The sequence below is a fragment of the Brachyhypopomus gauderio genome, unplaced genomic scaffold, assembly GCF_052324685.1.
Source record: "Brachyhypopomus gauderio isolate BG-103 unplaced genomic scaffold, BGAUD_0.2 sc60, whole genome shotgun sequence".
NCBI lineage: Eukaryota > Metazoa > Chordata > Actinopteri > Gymnotiformes > Hypopomidae > Brachyhypopomus > Brachyhypopomus gauderio.
This window is the reverse complement of record NW_027506881.1, coordinates 1,610,580-1,632,835: the sequence shown is the minus strand read 5'-3', so window position 1 is coordinate 1,632,835 and position 22,256 is coordinate 1,610,580. Positions and strand designations below refer to the sequence as shown.

The 22,256-nt window shown below is 41.7% G+C and overlaps 3 protein-coding genes and 1 long non-coding RNA gene across 8 annotated transcripts in view; 1 reads left to right on the top strand and 3 right to left on the bottom strand.

Annotated features, from left to right (window-relative positions):
• Positions 1 to 1,348, bottom strand: part of mettl24 (methyltransferase like 24) — a 30,233-nt gene extending 28,885 nt beyond the window's left edge. The window contains exons 1-2 of the mRNA XM_076988125.1: positions 1,195 to 1,348; positions 248 to 770 (exon numbers count right to left, since the gene is read on the bottom strand). Coding sequence (XP_076844240.1) covers positions 248 to 487 — 240 coding nt within the window. The 5' untranslated portion in view covers positions 488 to 770; positions 1,195 to 1,348. The remainder of the gene's footprint in view (positions 1 to 247; positions 771 to 1,194) is intronic.
• On the top strand, positions 962 to 6,144 carry LOC143489243 (uncharacterized). The gene is made up of 3 exons (XR_013124610.1): positions 962 to 1,127; positions 1,342 to 1,550; positions 3,839 to 6,144. It is a non-coding gene; the product is annotated as an uncharacterized LOC143489243 (long non-coding RNA).
• Positions 6,145 to 6,420: 276 nt separating this feature from the next.
• Positions 6,421 to 13,999, bottom strand: LOC143489241 (uncharacterized). 5 transcript variants are annotated; one of them, XM_076988127.1, is made up of 7 exons: positions 13,407 to 13,628; positions 12,569 to 12,718; positions 12,375 to 12,494; positions 12,013 to 12,220; positions 11,598 to 11,912; positions 10,991 to 11,183; positions 6,421 to 6,578 (listed from the first exon to the last, which is right to left on the bottom strand). In XM_076988127.1, the coding sequence occupies exons 3-5, from the start codon at positions 12,465 to 12,467 to the stop codon at positions 11,875 to 11,877; spliced, it is 339 nt and encodes a 112-aa protein (XP_076844242.1). In that variant the 5' UTR covers positions 12,468 to 12,494; positions 12,569 to 12,718; positions 13,407 to 13,628; the 3' UTR covers positions 6,421 to 6,578; positions 10,991 to 11,183; positions 11,598 to 11,874. The 5 variants fall into 5 exon arrangements, 3 of the variants coding, with proteins under 3 accessions (XP_076844242.1, XP_076844241.1, XP_076844243.1); XR_013124609.1 differs by lacking the exons at positions 6,421 to 6,578; positions 13,407 to 13,628 and adding an exon at positions 13,642 to 13,999 and having other exon boundaries at positions 9,827 to 11,183; XR_013124608.1 differs by lacking the exon at positions 6,421 to 6,578 and having other exon boundaries at positions 9,827 to 11,292; positions 13,407 to 13,633.
• Positions 14,000 to 16,981: 2,982 nt separating this feature from the next.
• Positions 16,982 to 21,841, bottom strand: LOC143489235 (uncharacterized). The gene is made up of 4 exons (XM_076988115.1): positions 20,357 to 21,841; positions 19,819 to 19,994; positions 18,116 to 19,167; positions 16,982 to 17,498 (listed from the first exon to the last, which is right to left on the bottom strand). The coding sequence occupies exons 1-3, from the start codon at positions 20,464 to 20,466 to the stop codon at positions 18,161 to 18,163; spliced, it is 1,293 nt and encodes a 430-aa protein (XP_076844230.1). The 5' UTR covers positions 20,467 to 21,841; the 3' UTR covers positions 16,982 to 17,498; positions 18,116 to 18,160.
• Between the last annotated feature and the right edge of the window lie 415 nt (positions 21,842 to 22,256).

Here is a 22,256-nt window from a genome sequence, read left to right as displayed (position 1 = left end):
ATTTGTATGCTGCACACAAACATCCTCTAAGGCAGCAAGAAGTTGAGATCTTCGTGGTGCGAGGCTAGCAACTTCTGTTACAGGTCAGCACACTGCAAACCACTCAGACCTCACTGTGCACTACAAAGATCTCAGCAAACTGCAGGACACTGTAATTGATTCTAGTCCCATCCCATTTACACACAACAACATTCTCATTCAGGACTGCGTGTGGAATTGTGGTGCTGAGTCAAAAGCCCAGACTCACCTCCCTGTTCTGTTTGACGTGTGGGCGGCTCGGGGCCTTCCAGTCCCTCCAGCGCCCGCTTGACTCGGATGACGACGGAGGCTTGCTGTCGTGCTGGGGGGGTCTGTGGGCCACGGGGTTCACCCTCCCCCAGCTCCTCACACCATAGCCATTAAGTTCCACGTAGACATGAGCACAAACATACAGAACGGAGAGAAGCAGGCAAGCGCGCAGGAGAAGGGTCAGTCTCTCCTTCAGCATCGTCTCAGCTCTCCTCGACACTCTCTCACAGTTCTTCTCTCGTCCATCTGCAGCTCTGAGGACACTCCCACATTCCCTTCTTCTCCTTGTCTGGTCGGGTGAGCTTTCAGCCTGCGTTCGTTAACCCGTCGTCCTCCTGCGTGACGGGTGGAGATTACACTGCTCCGTGTTCAGTGTGTTTCCTCTGTCAGGGCTGGTCAGAGGGGTGAAGCTACACTTACAAACTCCAGCAGCTGTAAACATCTCCGTCTACGCTGCAGACGCAGCTCACACATGTCACAATCTGTAAATGCCAGTAAAAAAAAAAAGAAAAAACAAGCATTAACCCCGGTCATAACTTCCTGTGTTGGGAATTCCACATTTGTTGATCTCTCTCTCTCTCTCTCACACACACACACACACACACACACACACACACACACACACACACACACACACCAGTCTGGGCAGTCAGCCCTGGGTTTCTTTGTGTGTTCAGTCTTCATGCCTGCAGACTGGGCCAGTTCAGCAGTGCTCTACATGATGGGATTTTTAGCAGGTTCTGGCCAACAATATTAAATCTCAGATTGCTATACCCAAGGACAGTACATGGTGCTATAAAATATGCATGATTCCTCTTTCTGGGGGCTTCAATGATCTAGTAAGTTCTTCCTGCACTGGAGAGAAGGTTCTGATTAATTTCCTTATAGTGATAAGACATTACTTGCCTTGCCAGACATGATCTTGTCACAGGAGAATTACTTGAAGAAGACAAACACAAGTCCCATCTGCTTTTCCAGCCGGGCAACCGCAGAGCGATCCTGGACTAACTTCTCTCTTTCTCCAGTTCTTCACCGCTATGTTCCCCTTTTCAGTGCGTCTCCCCCTCCACCTCTGCACACGCTCGCGCCCTGCCGCGTGCCAGCTGGGATTAATCACGGTCGACGTTCACACAACCTTTCCCGGATCATTTGTTGGACTCTCATTGAGATCGATGGGGATCTCTTTGTGGTGTGGGTGGCACGCATGCTTCATCTTATCGTTCATTAACTGCCTCGTGAGAGATAACAAGAAACGCTCCGAGGTATACCTTCATTAATTTGTAAAGATATTGCGTCAAGGGAAATGATGTCGAAAATGGTCCAGAATTAAATAGATCGGATCGGTTTTGCTTATTTCATTTGGTGTAAGAAGCTACACTCCTGAAAGTTTAAGCCTAATAATTTAATGTTAGAAAAAACAAACGAACTTTTCCTTTCTCAAGGCAGAACAGAAAAATACATTTGAATAAAAAAAATATAGGCAATATTACCCCCTGCTGGTTAGACACCGCCATGACAACCTGAGTGGGGCGATTGAATGCAGGGTAATTTGAAATATAGATGTAAATGATCCAAAAGTCTCGTTGGTAACTGCTAGCATAGTTGCCAGGTTCGCGGTTTTCAGGCCAAATTGGGCTTGTTTGAAAATCCAGCCGCGGGTAAAAATTCTGGGGTCGCGGGGTGCGGTTCTTTGGGCTACTTTTGAGTTGGGCCACCGCGGGAGTTACAAGTCAACAACTTTGGGCTTTGGGCTAGTTTAGGCTGCTGAAGGGCGGGTTTTACACTGACCTAGAACTCCACCTAATGTTAATTTATGATAAACTAACAACATATCATTACAGTACACAACACCACCTAATGTTAATTTATGATAAACTAACAACACATCACTGCAGTACACACAACACCACCTAATGTTAATTTATGATAAACTAACAACACATATCATTACAGTACACAACACCACCTAATGTTAATTTATGATAAACTAAGGACACATCATTGTAGTACACAACACCACCTAATGTTAATTTATGATAAACTAAGGACACATCATTGTAGTACACAACACCACCTAATGTTAATTTATGATAAACTAAGGACACATTGTAGTACACAACACCACCTAATGTTAATTTATGATAAACTAAGGAAGGACACATCATTGTAGTACACAACACCACCTAATGTTAATTTATGATAAACTAAGGACACATCATTGTAGTACACAACACCACCTAATGTTAATTTATGATAAACTAAGGACACATTGTAGTACACAACACCACCTAATGTTAATTTATGATAAACTAAGGAAGGACACATCATTGTATTACACAACACCACCTAATGTTAATTTATGATAAATAAGGACACATCATTGTAGTACACAACACCACCTAATGTTAATTTATGATAAACTAAGGACACATCATTGCAGTACACAACACCACCTAATGTTAATTTATGATAAACTAACAACACATCACTGCAGTACACACAACACCACCTAATGTTAATTTATGATAAACTAACAACACATATCATTACAGTACACAACACCACCTAATGTTAATTTATGATAAACTAAGGACACATCATTGTAGTACACAACACCACCTAATGTTAATTTATGATAAACTAAGGACACATCATTGTAGTACACAACACCACCTAATGTTAATTTATGATAAACTAAGGACACATTGTAGTACACAACACCACCTAATGTTAATTTATGATAAACTAAGGAAGGACACATCATTGTAGTACACAACACCACCTAATGTTAATTTATGATAAACTAAGGACACATCATTGTAGTACACAACACCACCTAATGTTAATTTATGATAAACTAAGGACACATTGTAGTACACAACACCACCTAATGTTAATTTATGATAAACTAAGGAAGGACACATCATTGTATTACACAACACCACCTAATGTTAATTTATGATAAATAAGGACACATCATTGTAGTACACAACACCACCTAATGTTAATTTATGATAAACTAAGGACACATCATTGCAGTACACAACACCACCTAATGTTAATTTATGATAAACTAAGGACACATTGTAGTACACAACACCACCTAATGTTAATTTATGATAAACTAAGAACACATCACTGCAGTACACAGCACCACCTAATGTTAATTTATGATAAACTAACAACACATATCATTACAGTACACAACACCACCTAATGTTAATTTATGATAAACTAAGGACACATCATTGTAGTACACAACACCACCTAATGTTAATTTATGATAAACTAAGGACACATTGTAGTACACAACACCACCTAATGTTAATTTATGATAAACTAACAACACATCACTGAAGTACACAACACCACCTAATGTTAATTTATGATAAACTAACAACACATCACTGCAGAACACAACACCACCTAATGTTAATTTATGATAAACTAAGGACACATCATTGTAGTACACAACACCACCTAATGTTAATTTATGATAAACTAAGGACAATTCATTGCAGTACCCAACACCACCTAATGTTAATTTTAGGGCAGGTAAGAGAGAGTAGAGAGACTGACTAGAGAGAGACCGGACTACGGGGTGACTGGTCAGAACAGGTAAGACACAATTTTCTTTTAAAAATACACACACCACATCTATCGATACATTTCAACTGGTAGAGGAATAAAAAAGATAACGATGTTGATGTGTTTTGTAGTGTATGACACTGAAATGTATGAGGAGATGCCCGTGATCTCAATGAATGTGTTTGTTGTGTTTAGTTGATTCAGGGAGGGTCAGTCAGTGATTAGGAAGTAGGACCTTATTATTAATGTGCCCCCATTTTCAGGCAGAAAATTAAGCACAAAGGCGGCATCGGGAGGCAGCGATCAGATATGTGTGTGGATCAGGACGAGAGATCCTTCATAGTTCTTTACTTTACAGTGTTTGCCCTGTAAACTTGAGGGGGAGAGATTTGATGTGTGAAATGAGTGTAACATGAGCAACTGAGATTTCAAAACAAACATGGTGTCAATTTTCACTGCTATGCAGATGACACTCAACTTTACATATCAGCCGAACCTGATGACAAACTTCAGTTTAGGAAAACTTGAGGCCTGCGTAAGAGTTGTTAAATGCTGGATGTCTCTAAACTTCCTCCAACTTAATGAGGACAAAACAGAAGTTCTCCTTCTGGGCCCAAAAGACACAAGGCAGAAAATATCAGATCTAATGCTTAATCTTGCAGACTACCCAATTACACCTGGCACAGTAGCCAACAATATCGGTGTCATACTCGACTCTGACCTATCATTTGATAAATACATAGATAATACTACTAGGATAGCTTTTCTACATCTCTGCAACATTGCCAAGTTAAGAAATGCATTATCACAGCATGATGCAGAAAAATTGATACACGCCTTTGTTAGCTCCAGATTAGACTACTGTAACTCACTACTGTCAGGATGTTCAAATAGGAATCTAAATAAACTTCAAATAGTTTAAAATGCTGCAGCCAGATTTCTGACTAGAACTAGAAAATTTGATCATATCAGTCCAGTCCTATCAGCTCTGCATCGGCTCCCAGTTAAATTCTGTATTGATTTTAAAATTCTTTTTGATTTAAAAAGCACTGCACGGGCTTGCTCCTGAATACCTCCAGGAACTTATTTCCTATTATGAACCCCCACGTCCACTAAGATCACAGGGTGCTGGTCTTTTATTAGTTCCACAAATTAATAAGGTAACAGCAGGGGGAAGAGCCTTTTCTTATAAGAAGGTTGATCCAGCTTTGGAACAACCTTCCAAAATGCGTCCGGGACTCTGACACAGTCACAATCTTTAAGTCTAGGTTGAAAACCCACTTATTTAGTTTAGCGTTTGATAATTAATATCCCCCCTTAGATAAAGGTACAGATCCAGGGGTTCATAGGCGAAGGGTTTTATAGTAGACTGGGGTGCTGGTGCTGTCATCCTGTCACTGCTCGTGGTCACTCAAGTTTGTTGACAGTGCAGTGGATGGATGCCATTGTCTCAGAATGCCCCCAAGCCTATGTTACCTTCTGGTTCTGCCTTTTTTTTTATTAGCTAGGCTGAAATAATTTAACTTATTTGCTGCCACACTCCAGAAATGGGTTTAATTTTACCTGTCCTGTATATGTCCTCATACAGAGCTAATTTTCCGTTTTATTTTCTCCACATGGCTGCCCGCCTGCTCGAGGAACAATGAGATGAGGAGAGACAAGCGATTCATCCAGTGCCAGCCACCTCCTGCCTGACCGGATATGCCTACACCAAGATGGACATTATTACATCTTTTCCTTTTCTTTATTTCTTTCTGTCTAAATTGTTGTTATTATGGTGACCGGTGTCGGGCAGAGGAGGATGGGTCTAAAGAGGTCTAAAGCAGAAGGCGTCTCTGCAACCGTCGGCTCCTTCTCACGGCGTTAGCACTAGTACTGCTGTACTGTGGGGTGTTTGTGTTAAAGTACTCACGCTGACACGTCTCCCAGTATTTCCGGAGTTTGTTGCGACCTAACCTCATTGTCATCTCGCTTCCTTCTCTGCTCCCACAGCTTCAGCCAGGGTCTGTACCTTAACCTCTTTTCTGCAGCAGGGCAGCGTGGATGCTGCCCTGAAACATCTGATTGGAGATATGAGATGTGATTCTCCTTCTGCAGCAGATCAGCACATAAGCTCTTCATTTTATCCTGGTCATCACACATCTGCTTCTGGAGCCTGTAACCGTACAATACAAACTGCTGTGCTGATACTGTGTACAGCCAACTCTTACCATGGTTTCAGTTTGGATCAGACCTATGTATTATCTGATATATAAGGCCAACTGCATGTTATTAAAAGACAAGGGAAAAGTCAAATCAAAGTTTATTTGCATAGTGCTTTTCACAACACATGTCACAAAGCGCTTTACAGGATTTACAAGGTTAACAATACTATGGGTCCAGAACCCTAATGAGCAAGCCAAAGGCGACAGTGGCGAGGAAAAACTCCCTAGATGGTGGGGAATAGGAAGAAACCTCGGGAGAACCAAGACTCAAAAGGGAACCCATCCTCCATTGGGCGGCCCGTTAACACACAAATTACACAAAATACAGACAAATACACAAGTCACACAATCAGACTAAGTAAAAGGTAAAAATGAAAGTTCTGGTTTTTGATATCGTCACTGTAAATGTCTGTTGATGAACGCCAGGCTTTCATTCCATGTCGGAGCAGTGATGCTGGTATTGTAGGCTCCGACTGCAGTGTTACTCCCCAGGTGAACCTCGGAGAAAAGAAATACGTGATGTGGTAAATATGTAACAGATTAATCAAAGGCCAAAGTAAACAGATAGGTTTTTAGTCGAGATTTAAACATTGAGACCGTGTCTGAGTCCCGAATAGAGGCAGGAAGATTATTCCACAATTGTGGAGCTTTAAAAGAAAAGGCTCTTCCACCTGCTGTGATCTTTTTGATCCTAGGAACAGTTAATAACCCTGCGTCCTGTGAACGAAGTGAACGTGCTGGGTTATATTGTTCAATAAGTTGACTAAGATACCCTGGAGCTAAGCCGTGCAGTGTTTTATATGTCAATAAAAGTATTTTATAGTCAATACGGAATCTAATTGGCAGCCAGTGTAATGAAGATAGTACGGGACTAATGTGATCAAACTTTTTAGTTTTTGTTAAAACTCGCGCTGCTGCGTTCTGAACCAGCTGGAGTTTGTTTATCAATTTACCAGAACATCCAGCTAGAAGACTGTTGCAATAATCTAGACGAGAGGATATGAATGCATGGATTAGTTTTTCCGCATCACTAGTATTTAATATGTTTCTAATTTTAGCAATGTTGCATAAGTGAAAGAACGCTACCCTAGTTATATTATTAATGTGTGTATTGAACGAGAGAGCTGGGTCTATTGTGACGCCCAAGTTCTTAACCTCTGCGCTGGGGGTTATAGTAAGAATGTAGATTCAATGCTACATTACGTATCTCGTCTCTCGCAGCCCTAGACCCAACTATTATTAGTTGTTTTATCGGGATTGTGCTAGAAAGTTACACGCCATCCAATGTTTTATCTCTTCTACACATTTCTCGATTTTACTGTTTACGCCTAAATCATCGGGTTTTGCCTATAAATATAGCCGAGTGCCGTCTGCGTAGGAGTGGAAACTGATGTCGTGCTTATGGATAATCTCGCCTAAGAGTAACATGGGACACCATATTTAACCTGCACAGATTTAGAGGTTTTATTATTAACACTTACACATTGGAAGCGGTCAGTTAAATATGATCTAAACCAGGAGAGTGCGACTCCTTTAATACCTACCGTGTTTTCTAGTCTATCCAGCAAAATGTTGTGGTCTACAGTATCAAAAGCTGCACTAAGATCTAACAGTATAAGGAACGAGACGAGCCCATTATCAGCCGATATTAGTAAATCATTCACTACCCCGAGTAAAGCTGTTGCAGTGCTGTGGTTTGGTCTAAATCCTGATTGGAACTTTTCATGGATACTATTTGATTGGAGATAGTGGTTTAACTGATTGGAAACTGCTTTTTCTAGAATTTTAGAGATAAATGGGAGATTAGAAATGGGTCTATAGTTGGCTAGAATCTGCGGATCGAGATTCTGTTTTTTAATCAATGGTCTAATTATGGCGCATTTTAATTGTTTGGGCATGTAGCCTAGGTTAAGGGAAGAATTAATCATATTAAGTAAGGGCCCTGCAATGGCTGGGAGCAGGTCTTTAAATAGACAGGTTGGAACTAGGTCGAATATACAGTTGTGATCAAATTTATTCAACCCCCACTGAAATAAAGTGTTTTGGCCAGTTTGACATTGATTTTGATCATTTCAGTCATCTTATTTACAATTATATCAAAGATGCACTTATAAATTAGACAAACATAACATAATATTTATGATGGAATAACCACAAATGTCTTTACTGTGCTCACATCATTATCAGTTTTATTCAACCCCCTAGTGACATTATTTTTTAGTACTTAGTACAACATCCTTTTCCAGTTATGACAGCTTTCAAGCGTGAAGCATAGCTTGACACAAGTGTCTTGCAGCGACCTATGGGTATCTTAGCCCATTCTTCATGGGCAAAAGCCTCCAGTTCAGTCACATTCTTAGGCTTGCGCACTGCAACTGCCTTCTTTAGGTCCCACCAGAGGTTCTCAATTGGATTTAAGTCTGGTGATTGCGATGGCCACTCTAGAATGTTCCAGCCTTTCATGTTCAACCATGCTCTAGTGGACTTGGATGTGTGCTTCGGATCATTGTCCTGTTGGAAGGTCCAACGTCTCCCAAGCCGCAGGTTTGTGACTGACTCCATCACATTTTCCTCCAAGATCTCCTGGTACTGAAGGGAATTCATGGTACCCTGCACACGTTGAAGCTTTCCTGTACCATTAGAAGCAAAACAGCCCCAAAGCATAATTGACCCCCCGCCATGCTTCACAGTAGGCAAGGTGTTCTTTTGTTCATAAGCCTGGTTCTTCCTTCTCCAAACATAGCGCTGGTCCATTGTCCCAAACAGTTCTAATTTAGTTTCATCTGACCACAGTACACCGTTCCAAAACCTTTGTGGCTTGTCCACATGACTTTTGGCATACTGCAGTCGACTTTTCTTGTTCTTTGGAGTCAGCAAGGGGGTGCGTCTGGGCGTTCTGGCATGGAGGTCTTCGTTATGCAGTGCGCGCCTTATTGTCTGAGCTGAAACTTCAGTGCCCACATCTGACAGGTCTTTTTTCTGTTCCTTAGCAGTCACGCGGGGATTTTTCTCCACATTACGCTTCAGGTAGCGCACAGCAGTCGCGGTCAGGATCTTCTGCCACGACCAGGTAACGTTTCCACTGTGCCCTTTAACTTGAACTTGCGAATGATACTTCCGATAGTGTCTCTTGGAATATTTAACAACTTCGCAATCTTTTTATATCCATTGCCATTCTTGTGAAGAGCAATAACCTCTTCTCTTGTCTTCTGGGACCATTCTCTTGCCTTCACCATGCTTGGAAACACACCAGTAGATGTCTAGAAGGAGATGAGTATCACAGTCCTTTTAAATCTGCCTAATTGGTGCTTATCATGCTTGATTGCTGCTCGTTGACATCCACAGATGTTTTCAATACCTGATGGAAAACACTGGAATGAACCTCTGTTCTTAGGAGTGGTAGTCGTAAAGGGGTTGAATAATTGTGTCAATGAAGAAATCACAAAAAGGCCATTTAATACTTTATGACAAAAAAAATTGATGCTATCTTAGTTGCATTTAGTTCTTTAACAAGTCCTTGTAAGATTTCATTATGAACACAATTACAAATGTGCACTGAATTCCATAAAACCCTTCGCAGCATTGGGGGTTGAATAAATTTGATCACAACTGTAGAATCAAAGCCATTTAGCTCAGTAATATTTTTGGATGCATAGTTACTAATAACTAAACTACTGGGGTTGGATTGGAGGTTAGGCTGTGATGTATTATGACTGTAGTCGGAAATTATCTATTTTATTATTTAAAAAGTTAAAAAAAATTCATCACTAGTGTGTGTAAGTGCTGTATTAGAACTAGTGTCATTGATATTTCTTGTTAGTTTAGATACCGTCGCGAAGAGAAATCTAGGGTTATTTTTGTTGTTTTCTATTAGTGTCGAATAGTATGCGGCTCTAGCTTTTTTTAGGGCATGTCTATATTTGACTATGGCGTCTTTCCATGTGATTCTAAACACTTCTAGTGAGGTGGATCTCCATTTGTGCTCCGCTGCTCGAGCTGCCTGTTTTAGAAGACGAGTGTGGTCGTCATACCATGGAGAAAGCTTTTTCTCCCTAATTCATTTTGTTTTAACTGGAGCTACACTGTCCAAGGTATTGCTGAGTGTGAAATAAAACTGTTGTGTTGCCTGTTCTAATTCATTGGGCTGCAGTGGCATAGTGTTCGGTAGCTCTGGCAGTAAGTTTATAAATGTTGCTGCAGTGTCGGATGTGATAGTGCGCGTGGTTTTTGTATGGCGCATCTGATGTACATCGTATAAAGCCATTTCATATATTAGTAGGGAATGATCTGAAATGGCGTCATTTTGGGGGATGACTGCCAAATGTTCTATGTTTAATCCATAAGTATTAAGTCTAAGGTGTGTTTCAGCAGTGGGTAGGCCCTGTCACATTTTGGGCTATACCTACTGAATCTAGGATGGAATCGAACGTGATTTTCAGTGGGTCTGATTCATTTTCATAATGAATGTTGAAATCACCCACAAATACAAATCACTCGATGGTTAAGACTAGTTCGGAAAGAAACTCAGCGAATTCCTGAAGAAATTCTGAGTAGGGACCCGGCGGTCGATAGATGGTCACTAGTTTAAGCTTTGTTTTATTGCCTATTTCACCTATCAAAGCTTCAAATGAGTTAATAGAGGTGGTTGGTTTTACAGTAAGACCTATATCTGTGTCATATATTGTGGCTACTCCACCTCCACGCCCTGTGATATGGGGCTGATGTACATAACTGTATCCAGGAGGAGCTGCTTCCTTAAAACTTACATATTCGTCTACTCTAGCCCATGTCTCTGTTAAACAGAGTGCATTTAGTCTGTTATCTGAGATTATTTCGTTCATCATCACAGCTTTTGATGCAATCGATCTAATGTTTAGAAGTCCTAGCCTTAGCTTAATATTGCTGCTCACTTCATGTTGATCATTTAATTTAATGGCTGGTCAGGCCCGGTGTAGCACGTCCTCGTTGTTCCTGGAGAGGACTGCTGAGCCTAGGCGACTGGGGTGAAGTCCATCTCGGCGGTAGAGTGATGGACGCTCTCGGAAACTCTCCCAGTTGTCGACGTAGTCCACGCCGACGCTGCCACAGGTGTCCCGGAGCCAGCTGTGGAGACAGAAGAGATGACTAAATAACTCGCAGCCTCGCCGGAACGTTGGACCCAACTTGTCCAGCTCCGAGCCGAGCCTGACGAGAGCCCGTTCCTCAGCGGTAGCTATAAAAAAAAACAGGGGAGACAAAGCAGAGGGAGACAAAACAGAGGGAGAAAGAAAGAAACAGGGAGAAAACAAACGAGATAAAATAATTAGATGTTGGTAAATGTATTACACTGATTTAGAATCGTAGTGTTTATTGTAAGTGTATTAGGCTAAGGCTAAACTATGCTAATGTGATACGTGAATCTGCGTTTGCGTGCTGTCGTGTGCCGGTGAAACAGGAAGCCAAACCAACAGGAAGCAGTCTACACCACCACCAAAAGTTTGAGCATTGCTGAGTAAGATCGAATAATAAGGGTCTTACTTTAAAACCTCCTCCTGGGCCTGTTCCCTCAGGGCAGTGCATCTGTCTTGCCTCAGCTCCTCAAGGACTTTCTCCATCTCCTTTCTGGTGCGGCTCAGCTCTGTCTCCAGGGCCTCGATCTTCCGGCTCTTCTCATTTAAAAGTTGTCATGATTGCCTTGATGTTTCTCTGGAAGTCACAGTCGGACTCCCGGGAAAGTGTGTGGAGCTTCTGCTGGAGCTCCCCCACCTCCAGCTTCAAGGAGCTGATGGTGCTGGATTGCTGGGTACGCTCTTCTTCACCGTCCCCGAGAAGAGCTTTGGCTTTCTGAAATTCCTCAGAAAGATCAACCACTGTGTTTGTCTGGATGCTTAAATCGGTCTCCAGTGCTTGGAGCTCATGTAATCGGTGACCTGCTGGAACTCGACGAGCTTACCGGTCAAAGCCTGAGTCTCAGCAGTGAGACGGGTGGCTGCTGCCCTCTCTGTCTCCAGCGTGGAGACGGTGTTTCTGTACACCAGGTCCTGCTTCGTCAGATCATTGGAGAGTTCGTTCACCTTGAGTGAATGCTGCTCGTGCTGCATCTGGTCCAGAAGCTCGTCTTTCTTTTTCAAAGTCTCTTTAATGCCATCAACAAAGGCCCTCTGAAGAAAAACACAGTATCAAAATAGTCAGGGCAGGTTTACCTCTTTTGTAACGCTTACAATGTCACTATTTTCTGTACTCTGATATCCTACTGTGTATTGCCACACATTACTATGTATTTGTCATGTTCATCAGAGAGTTAAAAGCACTTACGTATTCAGAAGCTGTCTCAATACTCTGCTCTAAAGCAGTCTGCAACTTGGAGATTGTTTCATCTTTTTCCTGGCAAATCGTCATGAGCTCCATATACTTCGCAACCTGATTCTTATAATTCTATGAGAAAAATCATTATTAAAACACATAGAAATGCTATTATAATTACACGTTATGCTGTGCACAAGACCAACCTAGTGGGCTTCCAGTAGTGGGCTTTCGACCACTGCAGGGGACCTGGTCATGTTCCCCAGAAACGTGTGCGTCACCTCGGCATCTCGCTTTATCTCAGCCAGGTTGTCCTGCAACACTTCCGTCATCCTGTCCAGACACTCCACCTTGGACTAAACGACAGAGACAGAAACTACCTCGTTATCATATAAATAAAAGAGGACTAGTAGCGTTTTGCATTTATCAGTTCGTCTGATCTTTTTAAGTACCTGTGATTTACCAAAATCACTCTCTGTAGAGGCAAATTCGAAAATTCTAAAAGCCTCGTCATGTACTCGCTCACAAATTTTAAAATTCAGCTAGAATAAACGGAGGCAAAAACAACCACCACATGTTACTTTCCAGATCAAAGAGCACCAAAACGAGAAAACCGCTATCTTGCGTGGACCCATTACAAGAATGATTAGTAGCTGTTTATCCATAAGACAATACTCTTTTCTGCTATACACAATATGTTCTATGGTAGGTTAGCTAGCCTAGCAACATCGAACATTTGCACTTGTGTCTTAGCTGGTCTAGGAAAATTAATTAACTAAATCTAGGTGGGTTACATCGAAAATGTGTAAACAGTGTTTAAAATGTGTATATTTTCCCCCACAGATTATTCTTCTTAGCCATAACAAATGACTAACGGTCGTTCTAGCTAGTATCAAGCTAGCTAGCCAACTTAGCTAGGTTTGAATTAAAGATAACGTCAGGCATTATATCCTCAGGTAATTTTCTTTCTTTCTTTGTATATTTATTCTTTTACACATTGATAACAAAATTAAAAGAAACCAGATAAAAAAGTTAATTTCTTACCTCAGTGAATGAAATCTCCAACGGATAAAAAAATCGCTTTCAGTCAGTCCAGGCGGGAGAAGGTTCTAGACTAGAGGTCTGCGCGTGACCGCTTTTTTAATCCCGTTCCCGCTTTTTTTAGTCCCGCTCCCGCCAAAAAATCGCTTGTTTTAATCCCGCACCCGCCACATACACATTTCTGTCGCTCCCGCACGCAATCCTAATATGAATTAAATTAATTAAATTTAGTACTTACTTTTCTTATGTATTTATTAAAACAGCAATATAGCGATGAATCGCGCTGCCCAGGGTTGCGTTGCAATTACTTTTCCAGGTCAAGCTACAAGTTTATGATCTTTTTTGATGATCTGAGCTGTTCACATCCTTTGCTTAATAACCGAGTCTAGTCCAATAACAGTTTGAGTGTGTCAGCTTGAATAGCAGCTTCTCCGTGCTACAGTACCAGGGCTGTGAACGTTTCTCTGGGCACATACTGCTCCCTGCTGGATGATGAGAGCATTGATTATGCAATTGCATATTGAAAAATGCTTAAGTTCCTCAACACTGGGAGATATTTTCATTTTCTGTACAGAATGAACAGGATTGATAGATCCATCACTGTTTAGTTCTTGTACAGTTTTTAAATACAGTTTTGTATTAACACGTAACTATTCTGCCAGTGTTAGTGCAGGCAATAAACTATGTTCTGATTTTTTTGTCTTTTATAGCAGAGGTCAAATGTCATAACGGTTTAATGTGTATATTAGCAATCACGTTATGCTAATACATTTTCGTTTTTGAAGATCTTAATTTGAAGTGTGTACATTGGCGTTACTTAAGAGCTGCAACTACACCCCCGTCGCGGTTTCCCCACTCAAACCCCTCCATTTAAAAATGGCGCTTTGCTAATTGAAACGGCACAAAACATATTGGGAGAAACTAACCTACCATCAATAACATTATATTACAACCAAGCTTTAAAAGCTGTGCCAATTTCTATTGGAATGTGTGGTTAATATTTCAATGATACACAAAGATGTAGCAGTTTATTACCAGATTTTGTGCAAGGCAGACGTTAGCTAATCGAAATGATTTACACACATACCCAGAGCAGATACCCGGACTTGCCAGTACAGATAACTAACAACACTAATAGTAGTGATAACAGTAGTGTTCCAGTTCCCAAGAAACCTACTGCCACTTGTCTGAAGGACTACCGCCCTGTTGCACTGACATCAACAGTTACGAAGTGCTTTGAGCGGCTGGTCAAAACTCACATCTGTTCTACGCTTCCAGCCAATAGGCCTTTTTCACGCAAGGAGGAGGGGTCAAGTTCCGGGCGAGGTGACGTGTAAACCTATTTCCGGTTAGCAGCACCGCTACGAGAATGGATGCGTTTTATTACTCTCCATCTTTGGCTGACCTTCCGCGCTTTAGGCAGGACGATGTTGCCAGAACCGTCGAGGAGCTATCGAGGACCAAACGAGCGAAACTCGATAAAGGATACAAGTTTTTTTCGAGCAGTTTATTTTTTATTATGAAGGTAAATGGATCCAGTTCTGTAGTTTAGCCTTGTAGTGTAGCCAAGTTAACTAGCTAGCATGCCTAGCTAGCGTCTTAGCTCCGTGCTCACTCAACATTCCATCATTTATGCCTTCATCAAACTGTTTATCTTATTTTTAAATAAAGCATTTAAATTGTACTATTGTTTTATTGTACTATTATAAGTGCCTGCGTTATTGTGTCTTATGATTTTGTGTGTTCAGTGTCCAATGTTGTAGATAAGGAGATCCATGTAAGGGCTCGGTGCTACCGGTCCTTAAAAAAAAGCGAGGAACCACACAAGCTAGAGGTCAAAGCTCACGGTTACAGCACTGCAGTCCGCTAACCCATTTTAATTTCCCCAAATAGATTTACTAGTTATTACAACCTGATGCTCTGTTAAGTTTTTTTTGTACCTCTCCCACACACACACCTTTCTAACAGCCACTTACCGTTACAGATGTTTCCTAGTGCCAGTCTTGAGGGACACACGCGTAGATGAATGGAAAGTAGCTAGTGTTTTTGAAAAATACACGTATGAAGTAGGGGACTAAGCTAAATAAAGTGAAATTAAAATGGATGCGGACTACAGTTGTTTCTAAATGTTCTGGGGTATATTTTAGTAGAAGTATTTTGCTAGACTACATCTCACTTATTAAACTATGAGACTAAACTACACCCCATGCTTTTGTTCTGCTGTTGCAGTTCTTTGTTCAGTTCAGCAGTAAACACTATTCTTCATTCTACTTTAACAAAGAGGTAAGGTTTACCTAAGGCGAAGGATAGGGTTCCTAGTGCATGTGACCCACAAACCCAAAAGCACAGTTATTTTAAATGGACAGAGCTCTTTCCCTCCTAATCACTAATTAGTAGATATACAATTTAGGATATGCTTAGTGAAGTATATTCCACCAGTTATGTATTTAACTGGTTCCATTGTATTCAAAGAGCTAAAAACATGTAAAATCTGTGCCAGGATTTGCAGATCATATACACCGAGTCCCACTGTTTGTTTCCAAATGGCAGTGGACTATAAAATCATAAAGTTATTCTGAATCCATTACATTCCTGGCTTAACACCACTACAGATATCTCTGGTTACTGAACAGAGAACACACCTCAAATGGCACATGTGTACATGTGCAGCCGGTAAAGGTCTGTGTAACCACAGTGGCACTGCTATACCAGACTGCCCACTACAGTACAATGGGAACCAAGGTTGTCCCCATCCCAGTTGCACAAGCCTCACACTTGGCACAGACCTCGCACTCAGGTAAATAATAGCTTATTATTTCCTGTTAGTAATGGCTGAAATGATTACATTTGCCCAATAGCCTTAAATGAATATTTAAAAGAAGCATGGATTTATTTTAGGGTATCCAACCTGAACCTGTAGATCAGCTCTGCGTAAGAAAACCAAAATCATCTGGCAGCAGTGGAATTAAATCAACACTTTACAAAGCATACACAGGTGAGACACACAAACAAATTAAATGCAACACCAATGTATGTCATATGGTGTCTAATCAACACAAACTACCAGAATAGCACCCATTCTAAAGCCTGTTTGGACAAAACAAAATTGCTTTATCTCAGAAAACTGTAGGAGAATGAAGGTGGGCTATTCACCAAAACGATCATGTTTTACTACAGAAAAAGTCAATTTCACACCTCCTTTCTCCTTTATGTCCATTTTATAGGTGTTTATCTAGGTTGACAATTATTTACATGTAAAATTGGACATACAACATAAAATCAAAACATTTAAAAAAATATGTACACATTACAAAACATTAAAAGAGCCTTTTTTTCAGGGCCACTTCCTGATGACACCGTAATGGCATCTGCACATGCCTTGCGGGGTTTAGACCCACAACCCCTTGTCTGTCAGGTTCTTTCGGGGATGAATGAGATGACACTGGTAGAATCAATATTTGGACTGGTGCCACGTGGGTGTGTTTTGTCCTACCAGTGTCCACCAGATAAAACTGTCGACATCAGCACACACGTTCCAGGTCCTGTGTTCCCAGATCTGCCACTGCAAAATTCCCAGATCTGCCACTGCAAAATTACAGGCTATCACAAAATGTACATTTTGTCCTCAATGTCCACCACTTTTACCACCTGCAAAGTCTTCAGGTATCAAGGGAACTGTCCATTTCAATTGAAAAGGAAACAAGGGAACAGAGCAAATGCAAGCTGTGGAATCTAATGCGCCACCCACGTCTCACTGCCAGTCGCTTTCATGAAGCTGCGCATGTCCGTGGAGACTCGTCTGCCCAGGCTTTGTCTTTGCGCATCATGAAAGGAGTGTGCCAAACTGAATCTATGAAGCGTGGACTTGAACTTGAGCCTGAGGTCTTGACAAGGTACGCTGAGAGCTTCAAGGTCAATGTGTTGCCCTGTGGTTTGGTGGTCCATTCTGATGCTCCCCATCTTGGTGCCAGTCCTGATGGCAAAGTGGTTGACCCGACGGAAAACCCACCATTTGGAATAGTGGAAGTGAAGTGCCCCAATGTCGACTCGATCACCCAGGTTCACCATGTTCGACTTGCTGATGGAAAAGCACACCTGAAAAAGTCACACAAATACTATAGTCAAGTTCAAGGTCAGTTAGCAATCACTGGCCTGGCTTGGTGTGACTTCATCACTGACACAAACAATGACTTTACTGTGGAGAGAATCTGGAGAGATGAGGCATTCATTGGACAACTGAAAGAGAAACTGGACCTGTTCTATTACAATGTATATATTGAGGCCTATCTTTCCAAATGATTCTTTTTTGCACAAATATTATCCCTCTGAACATTTATACAGAAGCAAAAGCATCCAAACCTGTTGAAATTATTAAAAATCTGTTACTACTTGTAAATTGCAAAATTGTTAGTTTTAGTTCCTAGTTTTAAAGCACTATGTTGTGTTAGTTTCATGTTTAGCTAAAAGTCTCTTACATCTCAGGAATGTCTTAATACTTTTATGCATTTTTGTACGTAGTAAATTTTTTGGATTGCGAATGTGTATAAAATGTGCTACAGAAATAAATTAGCCTAGCCTTTCCTCTTAGGATAAATGGTGCAGAATTAATAAAGGCTGTTAATATCAATGCTTATTTATTTACACACACACACACACACACACACACACACACACACACACACACACACACACACACACACACACACACTTACTTTCTTGTCTGACGTAGACTGACAAAAGGCTGCTTGGTGTTTCAGTCAGCGTTGTTCAAGTTCCATGGGTCCTTGGTAGATCACCAGCAGACAGCAGTTGACCCATATTTGATTTATGCTGCCTGCTAGGGTGAGAGGAATTACAGAGTCAAATATATGAAATTCTTTCACTCTGCGAATGACTCTTTCTACCAGAATCCTCAACCGTGCAATGGCTTGAGTTTGTTCTGTCTCTTCCTTTGTAAACTGAGCCTTGTGTTTGAAAGGTGGAATAATACGTTTTGCTCCAGCAACAGACAACAAGTTCTCAATAAGAAAACCTTTGTCTGCCATGACTTCATCCCCTTCCTCCAACAAGTCAATAATACCAGACAACCGAGTGATCTCCTTGTCTGAGACAGCACCGGTGAAAAGCCTGGAGACAAACGTGACGACACCACTTGGAGAAACCCCAATGAGACCCTTGAAGGTTGTATGAGACTTGTACGTGGAGAAAGTCTCACAGTGTAAAGTGATTGCATTTGGCGACTCACAACGCAGCTCAGTGCAGTCCAGAATCACTCGGACATTCTGGCAATATTTTTGAAACTTTGAGGGAAGGTGTCTCCTCACTTGTTCCCGTGTCATCCATATTGGAACTGAACCAAGGACTGCATAAAGGTAGTTGGCCCTTGTAATGATCACCCTGCTGACACTTGAAAGGCTCACTTCAAACATGTCAGCCAAAACTTTCTCCTTTAAACCCACTGCAGTGCGAAGGGAATACATGAAGAACTCGTCAATCAGCTGTAGCTTGCGAGATGGACTTGGCGTTGCGTTCGCAGCGGCCTCTTTTCCCATTTTTTGTGCTTTGCTCCAGTAGACGAGTCTGCTTGCTGATGGCTCAATAGAGCTCCAAAAAACAATGAAGTGCTGCTCAGAAGGGAATTTGGTGTAATATTTAAAATTGTCATCAGAAACACAAAATCTGCTGAGCTGTGTCCTGATAACTGTCAACCTCTCAAGCTGCTCCTCGAGAGCTTTGATTTTTCCAAGCAACTCCTCAACAGCTCCTGTTAATCAAAACAGAAACAAATTCAATCAAAACATTATTTTCAGATTGATCATAACATGATTCACTACAAACTGACACTAGAAAGTTTTATACCAAAAGTAACCCCTAGTAAAACCCTAACAAATTAACTGGAAAAAAAATAATGTAATGTCCAGCACAAACATGAGTAGTAGACAGATTAAACAGTTACTTTGTAAATCTTTGTATTTCAACAAAAAAACCAACTGTCTTGCTGCTACGTTTTGTTCAGAATAAAAAAAGCTATCTTTCTATATTTAACCAATTTGCAGCAGAACCATCCTTATACACTATCTTAGTCAGAAAACTGCCGTTTAACAAGGAAAACAAACATGCAAGCATTTACAGTTTCAGTTGCCATGGTCCTGGAGGTCTATTGCCCATTAGATTTTAGTACTTTCATTGATTTAACACACTAACTCAATAATAGGCTGTAAATCAGCTGATTACTTAAAATTGGGTGTGTTGGCAGGACCATGGTTGAAAAACACTGCGCTATAAAATCGTTCCACTTTGAACAATAACCTAAATAATCTAAGGAAATACAATGTTATCACAACTTGCATTCTGATTCAGCTATCATTATAACAGCTGTTCTGTCTAAAATGGATAGTAGCTAGCTGCTACTCACCGGGAGGCGGCCGAGTCACGTACTCGTGGTCCCACACAGCGGCGCTCCCCTCTCCCTCAACCTCCATCTCACAGACAGCCCGCTCCACCATCGCGCCCTCCTCGTCCAATGGAGCAGAATCTCCGAGGCAGGATTTCACTCTGCTGTACACAGACTGCCTCGCTGGCCGAGTCCAGCTGAAACGACGCGGTATAGCACCTTTCTTCAGCCACGTTTTGCCCTTTGCCGTAACGTAGATGTCTTGCGGCTCAAAATGTGCGTGCTGTTCCTAATAACCTAGAAATTCGGCCCCTCACTCCTTCTAATGGCTATCAACCACTTCTTTCTGAGTTCCTCGTCAGCTGGGAACGAGTGGAAACTCAAATAAGGCTGTTTTTGTTTGGAATTAGAGCACAGCGGTACGCTGCAAAAACACTTGCTAGTCACTTGCGCCATGGCAGAAGTACGAACGCTCCAAACGGAAATGATTTTACACAGAACTGTCTAGACCGGAAATGTCGACCCCGGAAGCGAGAGAAAGGCCTATATAGACCCTCACCAGTTTGCATACCGTTCCAATAGATCTACAGAGGACGCCATTGCACTAACAGTACACACTGCTCTCACACACCTGGACAGAAAGAACACATATGTGAGAATGCTGTTCATAGATTACAGCTCGGCATTCAACACAATCATCCCAGCCAAACTCATCCTGAAGCTCAAAGATTTGGGTTTGAACTCTCATCTCTGCAACCGGATAATGGACTTCCTGACAAACAGACCGCAGGTGGTGAGGGTGGGTGACAGTATTTCGTCCACGCTGATTCTGAGCACGGGGGCCCCCCAGGGATGCGTACTCAGCCCCCTCCTGTACTCCCTGTACACTCATGACTGTGTACACTGTAAAAAACAGAACTTAAAATTACTCGCCTTACTATGATTTTTTGTTTAGCTGAGCCAAAAATAATTAATTGCACCATAAACGATAACAAAGTAATTAGATCAGCTTACTTTATTGAGTTTCTTGTTAAAAGTTGATCTGACCTTACAACCTGCGTTGTCAAAATATACAAATTGTAGTTGGCCAGGCCAGGCCAACTCCTCTGCGCATGCTCAATTTGACTCCTTAGTTGAGAACGGGGCGGGGTTTGCGACTCCGGACATCTCTGCAGCCTCTTTCTCCCACACCACAATATAATAAGTTGGCACAACTTAAAAAAAAAAAATTGGAACTCTTGGTATGTAACTTACATTTTGAGGCTCATAAACATGGGCAAGATAAATTATCTGAACAAGATATAATAAGTTAGCATAACTTGAATCATTTGGAATTCTTTGTAGGCAATACTTAAAATCTGAAGTTTATATACCTGTGAAAAATAAATAATTGGAACAAGAAATAATAAGTTGGCTCAACTGTGAGTGAATTTCTTAGAGTTTGAGTTGGGATCAAAACTCAAAAATCGAGTGCAGTAAGTTGCCTTGAAATTTTGAGTTTTCTCAAATTTTTCGTTTTTACAGTGTAGCTAAACACGCCTCCAACCTCATCTTCAAATGTGCTGATGACACTACCATCCTAGGCCTCACCACAGATGGAGATGAAACTGCCTATAGAGACGAGGTAAGCGCTCTGTCACAGTGGTGCCACAACAATAATCTCTGTCTAAACACCAGCAAAACGAAGGAGATGATTGTGGACTACAGGAAGCAGCAGAAGGGCGGTCACTCTGGGATGAAGTGGAGAAAGTCAGTAGTGTTAAGTTCCTCGGCGTACACCTCTCTGATGACCTCACCTGGTCCCATCACACCAACATGATTGTGAGATCTGACCGTCAGCGTCTCTTCTTCCTGCGCAGGCTCAAGAAGTTTGGAATACCTCCGGTTATCCTCACCAGCTTCTATAGCTGCACTATAGAGAGCATCCTAACAGGCTGTATCACTGTCTGGTATGACAGCTGCACTATAGAGAGCATCCTAACAGGCTGCATCACTGTCTGGTATGACAGCTGCACTATAGAGAGCATCCTAACAGGCTGCATCACTGTCTGGTATGACAGCTGCACTATAGAGAGCATCCTAACAGGCTGCATCACTGTCTGGTATGACAGCTGCACTATAGAGAGCATCCTAACAGGCTGCATCACTGTCTGGTATGACAGCTGCACTATAGAGAGCATCCTAACAGGCTGCATCACTGTCTGGTATGACAGCTGCACTATAGAGAGCGTCCTAACAGGCTGTATCACTGTCTGGTATGGCAGCTGCACTATAGAGAGCGTCCTAACAGGCTGCATCACTGTCTGGTATGACAGCTGCACTATAGAGAGCATCCTAACAGGCTGCATCACTGTCTGGTATGACAGCTGCACTATAGAGAGCATCCTAACAGGCTGCATCACTGTCTGGTATGACAGCTGCACTATAGAGAGCATCCTAACAGGCTGCATCACTGTCTG

Bases quoted from the DNA above. Each gene is read 5' to 3' on its own strand.
- LOC143489241 (XM_076988127.1), bottom strand. From the start codon at position 12,467: ATGGAGCTCATGACGATTTGCCAGGAAAAAGATGAAACAATCTCCAAG. The intron at 12,221-12,374 runs GTAAGTGCTTTT...GTTTTTCTTCAG, and splicing joins TTGAGACAGCTTCTGAATAC to AGGGCCTTTGTTGATGGCAT. The intron at 11,913-12,012 runs GTAAGCTCGTCG...GATCTTTCTGAG, and splicing joins TGAGACTCAGGCTTTGACCG to GAATTTCAGAAAGCCAAAGC.
- LOC143489235 (XM_076988115.1), bottom strand. From the start codon at position 20,466: ATGAACAGCATTCTCACATATGTGTTCTTTCTGTCCAGGTGTGTGAGA. The intron at 19,995-20,356 runs GTGAGGGTCTAT...GCGTCGTTTCAG, and splicing joins TTGGAACGGTATGCAAACTG to CTGGACTCGGCCAGCGAGGC. The intron at 19,168-19,818 runs GTGAGTAGCAGC...TTTGATTAACAG, and splicing joins CGTGACTCGGCCGCCTCCCG to GAGCTGTTGAGGAGTTGCTT.